General features: G+C 36.4%; 1 protein-coding gene across 1 annotated transcript; it reads right to left on the reverse strand.

Annotated features, from left to right (window-relative positions):
• Positions 1-6: 6 nt before the first annotated feature.
• nampt (nicotinamide phosphoribosyltransferase) lies at positions 7-19,542 on the reverse strand. The gene is made up of 11 exons (XM_015388266.1): positions 19,399-19,542; positions 12,103-12,259; positions 10,434-10,537; positions 9,501-9,629; positions 5,657-5,815; positions 4,393-4,529; positions 1,373-1,598; positions 1,179-1,298; positions 958-1,098; positions 735-869; positions 7-276 (listed from the first exon to the last, which is right to left on the reverse strand). Exons 1-11 carry the CDS (start codon positions 19,450-19,452, stop codon positions 163-165), a joined length of 1,476 nt encoding a protein of 491 aa, XP_015243752.1. The 5' UTR covers positions 19,453-19,542; the 3' UTR covers positions 7-162.
• Between the last annotated feature and the right edge of the window lie 1,636 nt (positions 19,543-21,178).

A 21,178-nucleotide genomic window follows, 5' to 3' on the forward strand; every position in this document is an offset into this window, starting at 1 on the left:
TTTGGAGTTCTCATAATTTGGAAGAGAAACGGTTGTATTAGAAGTGCAAATGCCTCCATTTTGTTTGGTGGAACTGGAGGTAAAAAAAAAAAGGTGATCTAAAAAAAAAAAACTTCTTTAGGCTTTTAGGATGAACAGAGTATGTTGGGGGGGGGTCTGCACTCAGTGCAACAGCTCCTCAAGCTCGCTGTCTTTGAGCTTAGCATTGTCTCTGACTTCATCAAAACTGTAGTTCTTCACAATCTTGCCGTTCTGAAACACTGTGTGCAGCAGGTCCTGAAAAACAATGAAACAAGAGGAGGGGTTGAAAATTCAATAAAAGTTGAAGGAAACCAATGAGGTCAAACTACACAAAGTTACCAAACAATCATTGTACCACGTCTTTCAATAATATTCATACCCCTTAATCCAGAAATGGGAAATAGTTGGGATATGATTCTGCTTTGAAGCTGCAGATTAGATTTTCTCATCAACTTGTGTCAGTATTTCACATTTAGAGGCGTTTTCCTGCTGGGAGGTGGAACGATTCCCAGGAATCTCCTGCAGAACGTCCTTTATCTCCAACTCAAACCAGCTTCCCTGTCTATACTGTAGAAAATCATGCCCTGATCATGATGCCATCTTGTTTCAATCCAATCCAGCACCCTTTTCCATGTTTGTTTATTTTTTTTATTGTGATGACTCAATAGGGGTATGGATACTTCTGAAAGGCGCTGAAGGGGTATGAAACTCACCACCCCATACTCCTCCAAATCTCCTTTGCCCTCCTCCAAAGTGACGAAATCGCCGCTCGCCGTCCGGTGCAAAGACAGGCGACCTTTCTTCGATCTCTTGTTGGGGTCTGCCACCGGATCCTTGAACACATTCACCTGAAAAGCCACAAAAAAATATTTAACATTCTAGCAATAAAGTTAAGGGGTTATAGAGCAGTTAATCTAGCCACAGGTCCATACTCACCCCCAGTCCGTTTGTCACCACATAGCTGCATTTGAATGAGCAGTTGAGCAGATCTCTGGTCAGTTTCTGCAACAGTGCCCCCCCAGATCCAAAGGCAATGTTCTCGATAGACCACTTGTGTTGTTTCATACCCTCCACGATCTGTTGAAACATATACACGATAAAAAACCTAACATTCACCCCTCGAACACGCAGACAGTTGTATAACCAAGCCTCCTTACCTCTTGCAGTGTGTTGATATCCACTCCATCTCCTTGTATGACTCTGATGTAAGGAGGAAGAACTTTAAAACCTTTAGAGTTCTCTTGTGGAGGAAACTTCTTGCCCAAGATCTCCAAAACCTGCCAGTGACAAAAAAAAGAGTTCAGACCTCATGGGGGGGCGAACGTTTTATCGACTAGCAAACAGGACAGACCTTCAAAACTGTATCAAGTGGGTTTCCTGAGTCTGGGCGGACGACCAGCGGGGCGTCTGCGCTGCGGGTCACTATCAGCGCTCTCAGGTCCTCCCCCCAGATTTTCTCACAGGCATTGTAGATGTCGTAGCTGTCGCTGACGATGGACACAGGGACGCTGGGAAACTGCTTGATGATGTGCTCAAACGCATCTTTCTCATGGTCTTTCCCCCATGCGGTTATAGTACTGCAGAGAGAATCGGCAGAGCGGTTGTTGGTTAAAGCTGCTGTTGCTGTTCCAATGCATAAGTGTGGAGGATTTAAGAGCTAGAAACTGAAAACAATAGTTAGGGAAGTGGGTTATATGTTCAAAATGTCATGATTCTACCCTTTCTGGAATTTTTGGTTCAGTTTAGTTTCTCCTTTTGAGTTAAACTTTGATTTATGTGATTATGTTTTCTGTGCTATTGGTTTCATTACCATTTTGTGTCAATCTGATCATTTTCTGGTTGTATTTGAGCAGTTATGTATTTCTTGTTTACCCTCTGTTGCCTCTTGTGCCAGTCTCCTTTCCTCTAGCTCCCTTCTAGATCCTTTAGTCCACACCTGCTCCCAATTAGCTGATTACCGTAATTTTCTGAAAATAAGCCGTGACTTTTTCCCCATTTTTCGACCTTGTGGCTTATATAACCATGCAGCTTATCTATGGACGTTTACAGCTAACGGCCACTAGGGTAATACCTAAATCTATGGATTTTACCATCCACCATGTTGACGTCACATTTGCTTCAACACACAAGCACGGTAGCCGCGCGCGGGTATGCGGAGGTCCTCCGGAAGCAGACTTCTACCGTGAGTGGTACGAGACAGAACGACAGCGAGAAAGACGGACATTGCGAGCGCAAGACAGTTTGTGTGTAAACATAAAAACCCTGCGGCTTATAGTACGGTGCGTTTTGTATATGTACAAATCATGCAATTGAGCTTATGCGGCTTATATTCAGGTGCGGCTTATAGTCCAAAAATTACGGTACTCCATTCATTTTTCTGTTTAGCATATATACTCTCCCTCTACAGTTAGTGTTTGCTGGATTCTCTTCACTCTTTTCATTCCTCCCTATTGTCTCGTAGTTTATGGTTCCTGAGGGTTTTGTCAATCGGTTCTGGATTATGGCTTCTGTATTTTGACTTCTTCATCTCATTTAGCAAGAAATCATCTCTGCATCTGGGGGCTCAACAAGTATCCACTAATCCTGACAGGAAAAACACATGGGTACTTATACTTGAATAAGACCATGGCCAAATTATTTGGCAAGATTAAAAAACAACGCATGAAGAGAAAACTATTTTACATCAGTTTAAAAACACACGCAGAACTCAATATATAGTTGTAGTAAAACCACTAAAACAAGGACAACCCTTCCTGAGATGAAACCAAACTCCTGATAACAAAACTCACATGACTTTTATAAAATTACACTTCTGATCAATTTCCAGAAGAGGGCGCTACACACCATTTGTTTCAAACAAGAAATGACCTTTGAGATTTTATCCAGGTTGTAACTTAAGATTATTAAAACCTCTAGACACTCCCTGGGTCACAGCACTGAAGAGAGAAATGTTGTAGTTCAAGCAATAAACCACTGAATTTAATGTTTAAATCTAATATTACTGTTTCTGTAGAAGGGGCAGCTGTTTTCTGAAGTTGAACATTTTTTATAAAACATATATATATATATTTACATTTGAAACACCTGCTTGGTAACACAACGATCCCTCCCTTGCTTTCTGTTTCGATAGAGATCAAAGTGGAATTTCACAACAGCCCCTTCCAGTAAAGAAAAAATGAAACTGATTTTATGACCGGAGCATTACTCAGCAATTGCTATAACAACCAAAGCCAATGTCCCAGAATACAATAACACACAAAAGGGGGGTTCTTTGGACGAATTACTGCCAGGCTGGAGAGTTAAGAAATCACGGTGTGCATGCATGAAGGAGGAATGAGCATCCAAGCGTATAAAGGCCATAAAATGACATCAGCTAAATGTGAAATGGATGATAGGGCAGCAGCAAGTCTGAACTTCCAGCCAATCAAAGCCATGCTCGAGAAATTAATCTGAAGAACAGGATAATAAGCGGGTAAGGGAAACTGAGTAAATTAGCGCCAACTTCAGTCATGCTGAGCTAATTTTCTTTCTAGTGAGAAAGATTCCAGCAGCAACAACATTAGCAGAAAAGCATTTAATAGGCTAGGTTTTCCTTTTTATCTTGAAGATAAAAAAAGTTCAGTTTTAGACATGGCTTCTGGTCTGAATGTGGATCCCTGTATGTCTGTAGGACACTGAAAATATGTATCACCACTGCGCTTCTTTGAATATTTAAATAAAGCAGATCGCATATTCTTGTAATTAACGCTGTGCAAGAAATAAGGAGCCTCAGAGGAAAAAGGTCCTGGTTTAATTTTGAAAAATCTCTGTAGTCTCTTGGAAGACACCTTTCATTAGTGGAGGGGCAGGCGCTAAAAAAATTATCCTGACAGCTGCCACACTGATGAACACATGGACATTCAGTGCATTAGAACCAAAGATTTCTACAGGAAACATGTTCAAACTTTAGTGAAAGATACTATTTTATTTTGCTAAATTACCAAATTGGTTGAAGTTTCTATTTAAAACTCATGAAAAACGTCTTTTCCTGTTAACTAACTTTTAAGCTAATGCTAGATTTTATGTTGCCGTTAGCTACTGTTGCCCTTGGTAACTTCCTAACATCTTAGATAAGGTGAACGTGGCATCAAAGGTAAACATTTAGTATCAGAAAAACTGCTAACACTAGCCTCTTTTCTTCCTGGCAGCATCAACCAAGTAGAACAGCTTTTTCCAAATAGTCTTTAAAAACAAAATCAGATGCATTTTGAAAAAAACTCATTAACAAACCCTTTATTATGGTGCTAGGCTGCCTATGGCAAACACCACCTATATTTATTTCTGAATATTTCCAGGTAAATAAACCAACCCTGGAGAGAATTGTTTGTTAACCTGTGCTCTGCAGCCGGCACTGAAAAACCAGGCACTGGGTCCTTGGTGCCATAGTACTTCTTGATGACGCCGATCCCAGCGACTGTATCTGTACCCTTGAAGTTCACCAAATGGGCTGAGGCTCCAATGCCAGCAGTCTGTGAATGAAGAGCAGTAATTTAGCCTTTTCTGTAATATAGGGCCTCTTCTAGTAGATATAACTGTTAAACAAAATGATGCATTTCATTTTCAAACTAAGCTTTGACCTGGAAGTTTAAAACACAGCAGCATTTTCTATCGTTTTTGGGGCTTCCTTCGAATTTCTCAATCTAAAATAACTTTTTAAAGAGATTTAAGAGCAATAGTTCTGCTTTTCTTCATGAAATTTCGCAGAAATTTACTTAGAAGAGGACTGCAAATAAAACATTAATGTGATTCAGCTGTGAGAAACCAGGAAATCATTAAAAACCAGCATTACAATTATTTAGGAATAGCAGTGGGAATAGACCTTAGGTGTTTATCTTCACAAATAGTCGTTATAAAGAGTAGCAATATTAAATGAAATCTCATAACCGTTTAAATAAAGACTATAGATTTAAAAACGTTTGATCATTATCAGCTTGCACTTCAATTATCACTAATGGATAGAGGTTGTTAATCTAGAATCATATTTATTTTATTAAATAATTAGCAAAAAGTCTAAAACTGAAAACCAAAGAAGCACAAAATATGTTTATAATCTATTACATGTCCAGAAATGGAGAGAGCACTACTTTCAGTAGATAACAGGAAGCCTAAAGGAGTTCAGCAAAGTTTCAGGGTTCCCCTTTGGGCTTCAAACCTCAGTCTATCCTGGAATACGCAGCATTTAGAAATCTTGTTTCTGTATCATTTAGTGAAAACACCCAGAGAATGTGATGTTAAGCCAGTTATGCTAACCACGCAAATATATAACGTAAAAAAAGAGATCCAGCTTCCTGTTTATCATTTTCTTTTTTTTTTCTTCTAAATGTATAGTATTTATGTTAGTTATATAAATAATTCATAATCTATTATGGTAAAAAAGGCAAAAAAAACTACCAAAAAAAATAAATAAATAAACCCCAACAAAACATACTTTTATCATACTTTATATCATATTTTGAAAAAAAAAAACCATGTTCTAAAAGAACTGAATTTTGCCAAAATAGGCACAAAAAACCCCTGTGATTAGTGAATCTCTAAGTCAATGTGTTCAACGAGTCTATCTGTGGTTAAATCATTGATAGTTTAGTGGGTTTCATACCTCTTGTGAAGATACACCCCTATAGCCAAAGTCGTGTAGTTTATACTCTAGACGGTCCAGGTTCCCAGAGGTCTCCATCAGGTACTTGGCAAGGATCTTCTTTTGTTCTCTGGAGTTGGTCGCCACTGTAATCGGGTACCAGATCTGAACAAGAATAGTCTGAAAGAATGAAAAAAGGGACACTTAATAGATTTGTTTGAATGTTTTTCCTTTAAAGTAAACAGCTTTAAAAAATGTTTTATCTCCAATTACCGTTTCTTCTTATTTCTCAATGCTGTTATTTTTATGGTCAGAGGAACTGCCAAACTTTCTACTACGTGAACAGCCCAGTGACCGCCTGGTTTTCTAGTATTCAGTGGAGCTAAACCCGAAAACTAACAGGCTCAGGAGAGATGAAAGCTCAAAACACTTTCACACAAGGCCCGCTGTGGGAAAAATACCTTCCTTGATGGTTCATGCTTCAATACCAGAGACGGTGATTGAATATGAAAACAAGCGGCTCATTGCCTGGGGAATTTAAAAAAGACAATGCAACGTGAACTATAATGCATATAGTTTCCTTTTTTTTGTCTTAGTATCTCTAAGAAATATAGTCTACTTGGCAGCTTCCCTTTAGAGCTTCATTTCTGATTTTGGAATCTGGTTTGGTGGTTTTAAAAAATATCAGCCGGTTTTGACTAAATACTTAACTGTTTGACACAGAGTAGCACATTGCTGCCCTTTCACTTACTGCTTACTGTGCACTGATAGGTCAGCTGGCTGAAAGAAGGTGAGTACAATTTTCTTCAATATTCAGAAAAGAAAAAACTCCACTCATTACTGGTCTTGGAAAAACCTTACATGGATTAAAAACTAACCCAGTTAAATCTGACCTGGGAACCATTCCTTTATTAAACCTCATGTATATTTTGGATCTTTCTTCTGGTGGAAGATCCATTCATTCATTTCTGTTTAAAATGTGAAGGTATTTCAAAGACTCAAAGAGGCCATACAGTCTAACTGGATGTCCAGGACTTTTGTATAAAGGAATCTACAGCATGACTACTCCTCCTCCATGCCTAATAATAGGAAAGCAACAAAATACCTAAATATTTGTTGTTAAGAAACTAAATCTTTGTCTTTCTAACTAAAACACTCCGTTCCGTGGGAAGCCTTAGAAGAACCTAAGGCTGTCAAAAGTATCAAAAACTCCAGATACAGTACCAAGTTGGCAAGGTAGTGATACTAAATACAAGTGTTATGTTATTTTAAATGTTATATTTCCAGATTATTTGCACATTAAAAGAACAATACCTCGAAGAGCCTTAAAATATTGTCAAATTATGTTATATTTATATAATTTATTTGGTAATTATTTGCATTTGGTAAACTAATGGAATCTTTGATTATGTGGCAAAAGCATGGGCCATACTTAGATGAAAAAGGTGAGTTTTTCATATTATTAAATACATTATTTATCCTTTCAATTATTTGGCATTTTTGAACACAGTGGCAAATATTTTATGGGGATGGATATCGAGTTTGGAATTTTTATATTATGACAACCCTAGCGGACCCACATGTTCACATTTATTAAAGTAAAAAGTTACTTTTTCTTAATGTAACTTATCAAACCCAATGTGCCACAGAGACCAGTATTTATCTAAAATAGACTTTAGAGATGCAAAAACAGTCATCTAACTGATCCCTAATATGTGCTGCTAATGTTTGGGGGGCTTTTTGGAGTCAATGTTGCTTCTTTCCTCCCATTTAGGTTAGAAAAAAAATAAATAAAATTATAACAATTTAAATAAGAACGAAAACATCTATTAACAAACAAAACATTAACAGCAAATGGTAAATGGAGGAAGAGGAACCTGGAAATCAAGTCATTAATCTATAAGTTTGTAGAAGGCTGTTAATAAAAAAATAAAAGGTGAAAAATAACCCTGCATTATTATTATAAAAGGATTTAAAGCAGAACGGTGACCTTGATAGGATAATTACTTCTTGTGAATAATAAGCTTTCACATGTAAACTCATAAAAATAGTCACGGAGGAATCAGGGAGAAGTTTTATCTTTTAAAGCAATTAAAGCCTTATGTTGAGCGGGTAAATCAGGTTTCTTTGTTATGCTTTTGTTGCAATAACAAACAGACTAGAGCCATTGCTACATTACTGGTTTGTGATTATTACATTGGGGCTTTCAGATCCTGGTCTAGACGACGCTTTAGCAAGATGAGCTAGTTTTTTGCTTTTTTTTTAATGTAGTTTTTGAATCTTAGTTGGAAGATTTAAGGTTTATGTCATTTATGATTGTGATCAGACATGTCATGAGCAAAAATGAGGAAGCATAAAAAAAAAAAAACCTGTCAAAAAACAACAGAAAAGTCATCTATGCTGCGGGAAATGGCGCAAGTAAAAAGTAACCAAATCTAATCTTTGGAAACGTCCTGTTTGATGCGTCACTTGACTTTCTCTGCAAACACTGCGCAGCCTGTTACCACCCTATAACTCCAAGGTCACATGCCTCCTCAAATATAAAACATTGTATGGACTCGTGACCGCCAGAGTAAAGCCAACGTCCAAACAAACAAGGTTGCGGGGCCATCTGTGGTGTGTAGAAAAAAAAAAAATCGTTATCCCAGTCCTTAACCTAATTTAACCTCACGTGAAATTACATTCACAAAAAATGCCCATCACTCGTTCTAACAAAAACTAAATTAAAATACAGATAAGGAAGTAGAGAATGTGAAGGGAACGAGGAAGGCTTTAAGAAATGAAGACAAAAAAAGGGAAACTGAAATATGTTACAAAGGGAAGGTACAGATAAATAACAGAAGATGGGAGAGAGAGAGCGAGAAGAACTGACCCAGTGACGCAACTCAAGGACATCAGGATGACCGCTGAGGCTAATTTTACACCAGGCATGAAGAATGACTCAATGTGGCAGAGCATGACAGGTTAAGAACGTATTTATATAAGGAAAGACACTCAAAAGGTGTACATCTGTGTAAATATGGGTGTGTTTTGCCTTTATATCGTTTTAAATCTCTTCTACATCAGTCCAATCAATCCAAACATGGGCTCAGTTTTCTCAATGGGTTAACTTGTGCAAGAAACCAGTGCCTGTTACCAAAAAAAAAAACGAGTAAAACACACGTTAGGAGGGCGGAGATTAAATATTACTCATGCTGCATAATTCACCTGTTCACTGAGATACACACATCCTCCATAATTTTCCAGAACCAACATGATTTCAGGTTTTTTTTGAGAAAAGAGGTCAGACTTTTAACAGAAGAATAAAAAATCTGTAGAAGGAAGGAATAAATGAAGGAGTGGATGAATAAGGCGGAGGAAAAATAAACAGTAAGATTGGAATAAAGGAATGAAGGTCGGATAAATGAAGAATAATGGATTAATTTAGGGAACAAAGTAAAGCACAAAGTGAGAGAGGGAAGAAGGAATGAGGAAAAAAGTAGCCAGGCCAGTTCAAACGAGATCTTTATGGTGTGAATTAAGCAATTAGCTCCAACAGCTCTGTGATTCAGCCAGATATAGGAGGTGATAACTTTTATAGTGAAGAACAGCTTCACTTTGGCATCATTTCAGCATATGTTTGAGTATAAATCTGTATTTTTTTTAAAGAAAAACTAATTAGGTTACAAGTAAATTTCCCACTTTTCATAGAAGTCATAGTAACAATGAAACATTTTAAGAAGGAGCAGAAACTGCTGACAAATACTGAGGTGACACGATGCAGCATTTTATGGCTGAAAAAAAAAACCCAAAAGAAAAAACCAAAGAAAAATAAAAAAGTTTGAGATTTTAGTTATGTAATATCAGCAACGCTAAGCAAACGTACCTCCACCCAGTTAGTGAGCCAGTAGCATTCAGGATCTGTGCTCTCCACAGTGAACAAAACATTGCCTCGAGGAATGACGCTTCCTTCTGGTACTGCCTTGATTTCAATGGGAAGATGTCCGTTGTATTTCTGCCAACAAAAAAACAAACACATTTCTGAGTCAGAGTAGAGCACAAGAGCCCTGCACAGAATAAATAAAATAAAAGAAAATTGCACATTTTAAATGTTATACAACTGCTGTGAAGACCTGCAACAAATAACATTTGGTGTATTTTATAGCTTTTCACTGAAAACAACACCCTCTACAGCTGTGTGTGTGTCGTTTGCAGATTATCAACAGAGGAATCGGAAACTTTTGTCAACAAGGACGACAGACTGGAAAAAGAAACATAAGAATCGGTTTATGGAAACTAGACTGTTTACATTCTTCTAGTTTTTCTCTATCCAAGGTGCTGAAAGTTTCTACTAAGTAATTAATCATTTTATCTATGATCTGAGGCCGTTGTTTGTAGCTCTTGTTCCAAGGTGAAGTCTAAAGAAGAAACAAAGAGAGAGTACAAAAAGGAAAAGAAGGAATTAAAACAGAGAAAGCAACTGGGAAAGAGAGGGGTATGAAAAGGCCAAAGAGAGAAAGGAAGGAAAGACCAAAAGAGTAAGACGAAAAGTTTTTGTATTAAGGAGAGAATGAATAAAGAAAATGGAAAGAAAAAGACAGGGTAGGAAGAAAAAGAAGGAATATAGCGAAGGAAAAGTTTCAAATGACCATTATAAGGAAATGAGTGAAAAGGAAGTGACCAAAAAGAAGAAGGTGAAGGAAGAAGAATTAAAAGAAGAAGGAGAGAAAACATTTTATGTGGTTAGCAGTTTCAGTACAGATCCCTGGATAAAACACACCAGGAAAAGAAAACAAAGAAAGCAAACAGCAGTTCTTACCTCCAGAATGTAAGTCCAACCCTTCTCATTAAAAACATCATCCTGGAAATGTTCCCTGTACACTTCCTTGGCTTCCTGAATCTTCTCTCGGGTCACCACCGTTCCTGAAGAAAAGAAATAAAAGTGCAAATCTATTATTTTGAAGGCCGTTACTTCCTTTACAACCGAAAGGACATTTTTAACTGTTATCTTACAGACAGACATACCAGAAACCTGCTTTACTGTTACTTGATCAGTTTGACCAAAAAGGTTAAACACAACAGAGGAAGAAAAATGAGAAGATGTCAGATTTGAGAAAACTGGATTTAACAAACTAGTAAGAATTGAAAACACAATTATGTTGAACTTATAATTTATAACTATTAAACTTCCTGCTGTATGGCAAACCAGAAAAAAAAAAAAAAAAAATTCTGCAAGTCTGCATCTTAGCTTCTACTTTCAGACTGCCTCTGATATCAACATATCATTGGATAACTGAACTCTAACCTTTAAAGTTTGCACATCCAGGGTATTTGCAAGAATTATTACTTTTAAATTTATTACCTTTTCAAATACCATTGTAACAATTTTTAATACCAACACAACAAGTCAGAAACTTTTTGGCTTTAGTTGGGAGTTTCTAATTATAAAGTTACTGAAAACTGTCTACTATTGTAGTGTCTAAATATAGTATCGCTTACAAGTCAAATAAAGCACTATTATTCAAATTAAAGTATAATTTATTACTTCTTTGCCTTAAAAAAAATGATGTGTAAAGCAATTATTTATTTAAACCTAACCCAAGACAAAAGCTACTTCATTGCCATCTGTATTGTAAGAACACAGTAATAGAATGAGAAATAAAATCAGAAAGGGTTAACATATATTTGTTTTTAGAGCGATTCAACATGTAAGACAAGTGCAGTCCTAATAGAGAAAGTTTCATTAAACTGTTTTCTCCCTTTAGGTTGCATCATCCTCTGTTAGAACTTAAGGCATTTGCTTAACAGAGTCTAGTTGTGCTAAAAAACGGGGAAAATTCCATCACAGATCACATATATTAATCTTTGAATGCTTTAATTTTTGCCAGTTTAATTCACTCAATTTACATAAGCAGGTTTGATAAAGGCAGGTCTTAAAAGTTGCTTCTACAAAGTCTTATTTCACTATTTATAAACCGATCTCTTTTACTAAAAATCATAAACCTTATATTTGTTCTTTAAGGTCCATCCACGCTTCCTCAATAGTCACCGATTAAGCGAGACGCTCAGTGGAGACAACACGTCTTTCTCCGTCTAACAATGAGGGAGCAGCTGTGCTTTTGTCTCCTTTTCTCTCTTTGCACCCCCCTCACCTCTGCTACCAAACCATGAAATCCTTTTAAGAAGTAGGAGGCAGAGGCATTCTTCCAACTTTTTGCTCTCTGTTGATCTCCCTCAGGAGGAAACCGTGTGAGTATCAGACTCCTCCAACTCCAGGTAATTAGATCAGGGAATATCTGTATTCACTCTTCAGGGTTGGTTTTATATTCACTTTTCTTTTTAGCCAATTTAGGCTTTTTGAATTTATCTAGTTAATGTAAAGGCAAACTTCATGAAACCTTCCTATGGGGACGTCTTTGGAAAATTAGCTGTGACTCAGTGGGAATTTTTATTTAGGAATGCTAAATTCTAGCAAAAACGACGCTTACCTTTTAAGTATTTGTGAAGGATGTACTGCAGGCCGTAAAAGACAGTTTGGTCATATTTGACTTTTCTGCTTTTGCTGGGATCCGTCCTCTTCTCGCGGCACTCGAAGTAGGAGTAGACTTTACTCGTGTTGGGGGGATACTGTTTGTAATGAGTTACCTGTCAACACACAAACAGAATTTATTAAAGCCATGCTGCAGTGACCCACATCCTAAATGATTTTATCAGAAGAAAACATTTCCACACTTTTCTTTTCCAGACAATAATAAAAAATAAGTGATTGCAAAACTTATCAAACACAAACTTCAACCTGCTATCATGGGGTTTTATGTGATAAAGCAACACAAAGCAGCTAATAATCAGACAGTGGAAGGAAAAGGCAACCCTACCCATGTTCCTATTCAAAATGGATCGCCGTGCTATGATGCTGCCACAACCGTACCCAACAGTAGGGGATTTCACCAGAGCACCTTCTTCCACATGTTTGCCATCTTTTTCTTGTCTTCCATCTGCTCTTGCCTTTTCAATAAATTCTGTGGATCTCTGCCCTAAGCTCCTGCCCTGAACCCGGATCAAGCACAGACTAGTCAAGATGTGTAAAATAAATCTCAACGTTGTTAAAACAAACAAAAAAGCACTACATAAGCAAATGGGAGTCATCAACGCATGAAGACAGGTTCTTCGGGTGGTTTCTGTATTAGCTGAGGTATGGTTATTGAGTCACTAAACCAGTGGGAAACTTTGGGAAACAGTGAGAACTTTTTATATATATTGGAAAAATACTGAAAAACATGAAGATTGGAAACGATATATTAAAAAGAGAAAGATCCTCTCATAAATGAGAAATAAGCTACCACCGTTTTTAGATAGCAGATTATATATTGTGTTAAATCAAGTAAATTCTTATAAACGTCAGAATCTGAGGAAAAGGGACTGGATTTCTAAACGGAGCGCCTTCCTTTCCTTCCCACTGCTCCTATCTGCTCACTGGGTAAATTTTGCGTGCTTCATCTGGGGTTTTCTAATCTACTGCAAACATTTTCCACGAACAATAACTGTCCAAAGTCGGTGGCGTGTGAAGGAATAAACAGCTGGGGATATGTCCGGGCATGTTTCAGGAATTAACTGCAATGAGATTCAAAATAAAGGATGCACTCCCCCAAAACAAGAGAAGCTAAAATGTGAGTGGGTTAAAGTCATGTGGGCATCAAATAAAGAGTTCAGAAATGTCCTCACGATACATTTGGAGCAAATGTAGAAACTGAAGGGGTCACAGGTTTAATTTGAAGTAATTAAAAGCATAAGACAGCATTTCTCTTAACACAGAGTCGGATTTGTCCTCCAGACGACCAAAATCCCTGACGAATAAAATAAAGCGAGAATCTAATTTTGTATTTGACATGTATATTAAGGAGAGGAGGTAACCAAGCAGTTCCAAGGCAAGATCAGATAAATGTCAACGAACTACTAAGTTTCTTTGACCTTACTGTGTCCTTTCCTCTGAGCTTTCTAGGACTCAAAATAGAGCGGAGTCTCTGAACATGACACTCAGCCGCACCACGTGAGCTCATATTCTCCTCAACATGTGCTGATATTTACCAGCACAACCCAGAAACCGACTTATCTGCAAAACACCATCATCCAATATTATTTACTTACTGCCCTAAACAACAGGTCATAAACTATGAGAAATTGGTAAACTGCAGAGAGGACATTAGATCACTGCATTATTTTTAAGCCAAGGTTAAAAATGGGCTTTTAATTAACCTCAACAACTGAGAAGACTTCGAGCTACCAAGAGGTTGATACCTTGAACAAAAACTAGTACAAGTCTCATTGTATTTTAAAAACGATTCATTCCTTCATAGTCCCAACAATATATATTCAAAATATTATTGGTTTCCCTCAATATTATATCCCCACAGCATTCTGCTTTCAATAAGTTTCATGGGAAAATGGATGGAGCTAAATTCAAGGAAATCCTGGAAGAAATTCCGTTAAATTCTGATCAATAATAATGATAATACTGAATAATTAAATATAGTGAATTATAAATAGTTTAATATAAATATGGTGCATTATAAACCTCAAAGTGCCACAGACAAAGGTAAAGAAATAAGATTAAATTATGAAAATAACTAAAGTTTAACCTAAAAAATAAAAAAAATCCCATAAAACATGGGGAGTTTTTTTTGTATGCTGATTGACATTAGAGCAGATTACGTTCTAAACAGCTGGATTTACCTCCACCAGCTGCTCTAAACATAACATAACATGCCTAAATATTTAAATTTCGTAATTATTTTTGGTTTAACTCTATAAAGTTTATCTTCAGTCCTGCTGCAAAAATCTGTTCCCACTCTGTTATTTCTAGCGGTTAAATTTTTTTTTTATAAGCATAAAAAATGTCTGTCATCTGGCACTGAACTAATGCTAATAAGTTCAATAATATTGTTGCATGAAAAATTGCACCCGACCCTTTTTTGAAGTGTTAAAAAAGATGTAAAAACTGCAGTGGCAGGTGAGGGATTTGAAAGAATGCTCTGTACGTTTGCATATCCTCATTTTCCCACACAAATCACGGCTCTCACTTTAACGATCTGCTCTGTGCTTACTAAGATGTTTGCATCTGTTCCTTAAGATAAAGCCTTAATGCTTTCAGTTTTTACTAGGTTTTCACTTGTTTTCTTTTTCTATTTATTAACCAAGGATAATGGTGGAGATCATTTTGCAGCAGCACTGATCCACCTCCATACAATCAATGCCAACACAAACAAGGAGAAAACCAGGGTAGGGGGCAGTCACCATCTGGCCAATGAAAACAAACTTTCCAGGTGACATATAAAGCATTTGGCAGGTTAACCCAAGCATAACTGTTCCTGTAACCCTTCCAGCTTTTTAATAAACAGTTTCCACCCTAATGCAGGCTGTTTGAAAGTTGGAAAACAGATTTTAGACTTATAATAACATGGTATCATATTTATCCCAATAACAATAGGTCTGAAGAGCAGATTATACATTTACATTGTTAAAAACATTTGACGATACGTTTAATTAAAAAAACGATCTTTGTCCATCTGATAGATGAGGTTACATGTTTGTGTACCTAGCCAGAAGGCAAACCTTGCAGCAGAGCTTTAGGCACACAACTGTAGTTTATTTTTACAGCTTATCAATAAAAGTATGCTGCATTAGTGACTTCATAAGAACTTCATGTCTTTTGGCTCTTTTCCCTTTTGCAGACTTTTAGTTGGAAGTTATGCAAATACAGACAGTATTCACTTAACACCACAGGCTAATACCTTATTTTGTGTAAGAGCTTAAAGCGATCCCAAATAAGCCTGTTTACTTTTTGCATGACTCAAACAAACATTCAAACGGACAAAAACCATACCCTGCTACACCCACGTTTCTCCAGAAAAGAGTTATAAGCTGTCACAAATGCATAAAAGAATAACTAGTTTTTTTGTTGCAAAGGGATTTTGTAAGTTTAGCTAAGTATACAAAACGGAATCAAAATTTTGATTGATCTAAGTTAGAGATAAAAATTAATACTAATCGCAATATCAAGATTTCTACAGAAAGTTAATTTCAAGACCTTCATTGATAATAAAAAACAAACAAACTTAGATTTCCTTTGATGAACACGAAAACTGTTAAATTTAAATGGATGTTTTTCAGCATATTTTTCTGACTGAGGTATATAAAATAATCAAAATGTTCTGTAACTCACTTCACTTACATAAATTATATTTGCATATTGACTCATCTAGCAGTAAATAATATATTTTGATTTTAAACAACTAAAACATTCAATAAGTTGATTTGATGATCAAAATATTTATTTTCAGGTTGGAAAGAAAGCTTGAATATCTAAGGATATGCATTATGGAGCTCATAGTTTGGTCTTTAACTCCATTCACCTAAAGCTCTCTCATCTCTGCTCTACATAAACACACTTTGCCGTTTCAGTTAGAGATCAGCTGGTTATCTCTGCTTGTCGAAGTGATAATTAGAACAGGCCAGGTTGCTGACATTGGGGGGTGGGGGATGGGTTAGTTGACATTAAAAGCTGCATTCTTTTGTAACTTGCTCTAAATTAAAGTTAATACCAGATGCTCTCCACCTGCACATTAGTTTTGCGGCTGGCGCTGATCGGCTGTGAAGATAATAAATTTGCTCACTTGTACGTCATAAATGTTTTATATCTCTCCATCGTACAAATTAAATCACCCAGCATGCCAAAAACTGTTATAAAAAGAAGAAAAGAGATTTGTTGTTTTCTATGTAAGGTTGGTTTGTTTCGCAGTCCAAGGAGGCGGAGTCGAGGGTGTCACGTGATTGGCTGACATCAGCTGCACATCATCTATAGTCTAGATCAGGGGTGCTTAAGTCCAGGCCTCAAGAGCTACTGCAACTTTTCGATGCGTCCCATTTTTAACACACCTGAATCAAATGAGTGGCTCGTTGCCCTGCCTCTGCTGAGATAAATGAGGGGATTGAACCTTTAGATTTAGGTGTTTTAGAGAACAGTTGCATCTAAATGTTAGAGGATGGATACTCTTGAGGACTGGACTAGATCAGGAATTCCCAACCTTTTTTGAACCCTTTGGGCATGAGTAACCCATCTCAGACAAAAGTATTGATGACTGTCCAAAAGTGGAACATACAAGAAATGGTTATAAAATAAAAAGTATTTTACCTAATCTTTTAATTTGAGCATTTATTTCTTAGGCATTAGCTTCCCACCTCAAATAAAAAAACCTAGAAGTTGGTAAGGAATCAAAAGAAATACAAAATAAAAGCATATGATAAACCTTGGATGAGCTCAGTGTGAAAAACAGCCGATACTAGGATGTTCTCTACATCCATTCTGTTCTTCTGCTTCGTTTTGATGTTTGTCAAAGCTGAAGGGGAAACCAAACATATTAGAAAAAAACTTTTTGGTTGATAAAAGCTTGTTTATTTTCTTAATTGGGTCCTCACAAAACAAAAAAGATTCCAGCCCCATTTTAGTTTCCCACCTAGGAAATTTAAATACTTTTATGCACCCCTTGCAATGCCCTTGCAGACCACTAGGGACAGGCATACCCTGGTTGTGAATCACTAGACTAGAGCACCCCTGGTCGACCTGCTGTGCAGGACAACCAATCAGATGACACAGCAGCAGAGTCCAATATCTCATAATGTAATTAAGCCCAGGTAGCAATAAAAAAATATTATTAAAACATAATTTCCATGATGATTTTCCGACATATATCTAATAAAGGAGACAAATATCTGAATGATAAAAGCAGGCGTTTAAAAAAACTTTTACAGGCAATCATTTCATACCATTAAGACAGTATTTGATAGTATGACAAAGAAATACCCACTATCTTCTTAATCACTTTAAAAAGATTTCATTTTTAATTTTAACTTTTTTTTTAATTGTTAACTTTTTAAAATTCCAATTAAATTTGTTATCAAATACCGCAACCCTATTCCTCAGCTAAACTTCTCCATTTAAGAAATTTCTCATTAAATTAATTATAAAAGGTGCTCTTTTATCAATACATCAATTCAAGTAAAAAAACAACAAAAAAATCAAATAAGTACTTTTTTGTATTTTCATTCGTTTGAAAATAGTTTGGGCCACCAAAAAATATTTTTGGGCTTTCATTTAAATACATGAAATATCATGTCTAAAGCTGAACAGTTTATTCTTCTGTTACTCAAACTAAATGTGGATTAAATGTGCTTATCTGAGACCTGGCTCTATAAAAAGGCCCTCTGCACAGCTCTTATCATCCCAGGATATAAAAAGTTTAGGAGATACGGGAAGAGTAGAGGGGCTCGTTGATTATTCACTGAATCTCTATCCACTTTTATCCACGTTTTCCCATCTAAATGTGTTCTACAGATAATTTAGAGCAAATTTAAGGTTACAGACTCTGAAATCTTACAGATCTAATCACTAAAATAATAATCCTGTGTATAAAATTTACATTCATGATAAAAAAGAACATCCATACTATTAACATGTGAGTGGAAGTACCATCTTTATGTAATAATATAATGAAAATTAACTTTTAAATCTTAATTTAAATAAAGTTGGAAATCATGTTCGAATAATATTTTAAGTTTTTCAGTCCATGGTTTCAAAAGTACCACTCCAGGCAGCTAAAATGTTCATTCATGTAATGATAAACCCCAAAATAACCTGCTGTCTTACAATGTGGTCAAAGATATATAAAATAAAGTCAAAAAAAAGAAAAATTTATACAAAGAAACATTAATTTTTGTTGTATTTAACTATTTTATTTTTACCAAACAGGAATTCTAGCTTTATAATATACTTTATGAGAAGTGTATACATTTATTACAATATATCTCTTGGTCTAATAATTATTTTCCTTTAGAAATCATCTTAAAAATGTTATACAAAGAAATAAATTCAATATTATGATTGTTCTTATCTTCTTAATTTTAAGAATGAGGCTTCTTGTGAGAGTTTTTTTCAGTTATGCCAGTTAATTATGTAGTAATTCTCATTGTTGGCAGGCTGCATTTATCAGCATCCCATTGATGTCACGTGACCCTTGTGCATGGCAACCACTGGCAACGTGCTATAAAACACTACACGCACAAATGCTCTGTTTACATTGTAATTAAGAGCTGGTGTTTTTAGTAGCCTTATATTGTTGCCATTACGGCCTCCACTAGAATGCTAACTGGGGTAGAAATTTTCCGAGCAGATAAATGAAACGCATGACTTTGCTTTTGGTCTCGAGGCACTACAAATGTAACTGCGGGCTTTTTTCTCTTTTAACTTTCAGTTTTGATTTCTCGAAAGTCCCTCCTGGTTAATGAGTCACTCGGCGTTGGATAGGGAGATATTACCCAAGAGGGTTCATCTGGATAATGAATAAAGCACTTGCTAGCTGGGAGCTAATATTAGCCTTCATTTTTTTATATCAATCCCCTCTTTCAACCTCCTGCGCCTTCTATAAGCTAGCTGGCTAATTCAGCTAACCACGAGCCGGCTGGGAGGCGACTCATTATAACCAGGGGCCACCCAGGGTGGGAGTCAGCCTCTTCACAGAAAGATGCTCTATATCTGGGTTTCTGCCTCAGCAGTACCAGTGCTCTTCTCTTACAGTTAATTCGGCCTGCGGTTAAACAAGAGACACCGGGTACAGAGCGGCGTGACGGCCTCCGGTCTGCTGATGAAACCACCTTGACTAGATCAATCTCCACACTGGGTTTAATTCGTTCCCGCCCGGCCTCCCCTCCGAACCCCGTCATAGATACCGTACCTTGTATGAGTCTGTCGCTAGCAATATATTGAAGTCGGTTTCTCTGTGCTCCATCTTTCCACTCCTCGGTTGTGAGTCGCGGCTGTCAGTGTGTTGCGTCGCGCGCTCTCTACTGCCAGAGGCACCAGATAGTGTGGGGAGGGGAAGGACAAGCGGACGGAACCGGGCGGGAAAAGAGGCGGGGTTTGGGTCGTCAAAAAAATCTGTTCGGTTACTCTCGGCAACGTTCGGGGAAAACAGAGATCGTCTATACGAAGACGTCACGAGAACCCCAAAATATTATATAGAATTATCGGTTCAATGGAAATTATGTTTAATACCTATTTTCAAAAGGTATCTGTTGTGTACTTTATGAGACTCACCTAATTTTATATATAAGAAAACCACTATATATAATATATAAATATAATTTAATTTCTTTAATACAGTTTTATTAAAACTCACAGGATAACGTTAATTAATTTGTATCAAACAAAGTTGTTGGTTTTTGGTCCTATTGGTCGGTGACATTACTGAATCCTCTTCAGAAAAGTTAAGAATTTTATGTGCGCTTTTTGAAAAACACCACAAGGTGGCAGCATTGTAATGTGTAGTACTGTGACTGACTAAATGGGGCGTAAATTCAACATCGCTCAACATTTTTCCTATGGCTCATAAACTCCATATCGTCATACAATCCATATTAACACGCATCATAAAAGTACGGAAGATGATTAGGATCACTGAGAAAGTAAAAAAAGAAGTTCACTGTTTTTGACATTAACTGATTTTTACATTTCAATTTAATATGGGAAAAAAGTCATAATTCTGAGATTAAAGTCAGAATTCTGAGAGAAAGTCATAATTCTGAGATTAAAGTCATAATTCTGAGAAAAAAAAGTCAGAATTTTGAGATTAAAGTCAGAATTCTGAGATTAAAGTCAGAATTCTGAGAAAAAAAAGTCAGAATTCTGAGATTAAAGTTAGAATTCTGAGATTAAAGTCAGAATTCTGAGAAAAAAAAGTCAGAATTCTGAGATTAAAGTCAGAAATCATTCTGACTTTTTTCCCATATTAAACTGAAATAAAATTTAAAAATCAGTTAAGTTTTTTTTATTTTTTCAGTGGCCCTAATCCTCTTCCATATAGAAGGGCTTTAATAAAGGTATTAATGTTTTAGGAGTGCCCCCCCAAAAACAAAACAAAAAAAAACAAAAAAAAAAACAAACAAACCCAAGTGTAACTTTAACACCTACAGAGTTAAATATAACTCTGTTAATAAGGGCTGGTTCCACTCCAAATTGGTGTTAAATTTCCTCTATAGCCAGTTTACTGTGTAGACCAATTTTTGTGGTGCAGATGAATGCCCTTAACATGACAGTGAGAAGATATAAAACAGTAAATGAGTGAAACCATAGGCCTCTATATTCCCCCAACCAGTCTACAACAAGAAGCATGACATAAGGCGCAGCCAGAGCTATGAGCTACCTAACAATTACAACAACAACAACAAAGTAACAGCATTGTAGAAAATGTGTTGAAAATTGACTCGTCACAAATTTTATGGTCAGCAATTTAACCTGTCAATGAGTCAGAGTGGAGGAGAAATATATGGGCTCCATGAGTGAATGAGCAAAAAACTTGGGGCCCTTGTCAAAACTGGAGATGGTAGATTATAAGTCCCCTGAAACCATGGAGACAGGGATTGTTTATAATAGCAATGATAATAATGATTAGGTCAATTATTATTAATTATTAAAATCTCAGCTTATACATATATATATATATATATATATATATA

Source organism: Cyprinodon variegatus, unplaced genomic scaffold (genome assembly GCF_000732505.1).
Source record: "Cyprinodon variegatus isolate N-32 unplaced genomic scaffold, C_variegatus-1.0 Scaffold418, whole genome shotgun sequence".
In the NCBI taxonomy this organism is placed as follows: Eukaryota; Metazoa; Chordata; class Actinopteri; order Cyprinodontiformes; family Cyprinodontidae; genus Cyprinodon; species Cyprinodon variegatus.

Bases quoted from the DNA above. Each gene is read 5' to 3' on its own strand.
- nampt (XM_015388266.1), bottom strand. From the start codon at position 19,452: ATGGAGCACAGAGAAACCGACTTCAATATATTGCTAGCGACAGACTCA. The intron at 4,530-5,656 runs GTATGAAACCCA...CTTCATTCACAG, and splicing joins GGGGTGTATCTTCACAAGAG to ACTGCTGGCATTGGAGCCTC. The intron at 1,099-1,178 runs GTAAGGAGGCTT...ATGTTTCAACAG, and splicing joins ATATCAACACACTGCAAGAG to ATCGTGGAGGGTATGAAACA.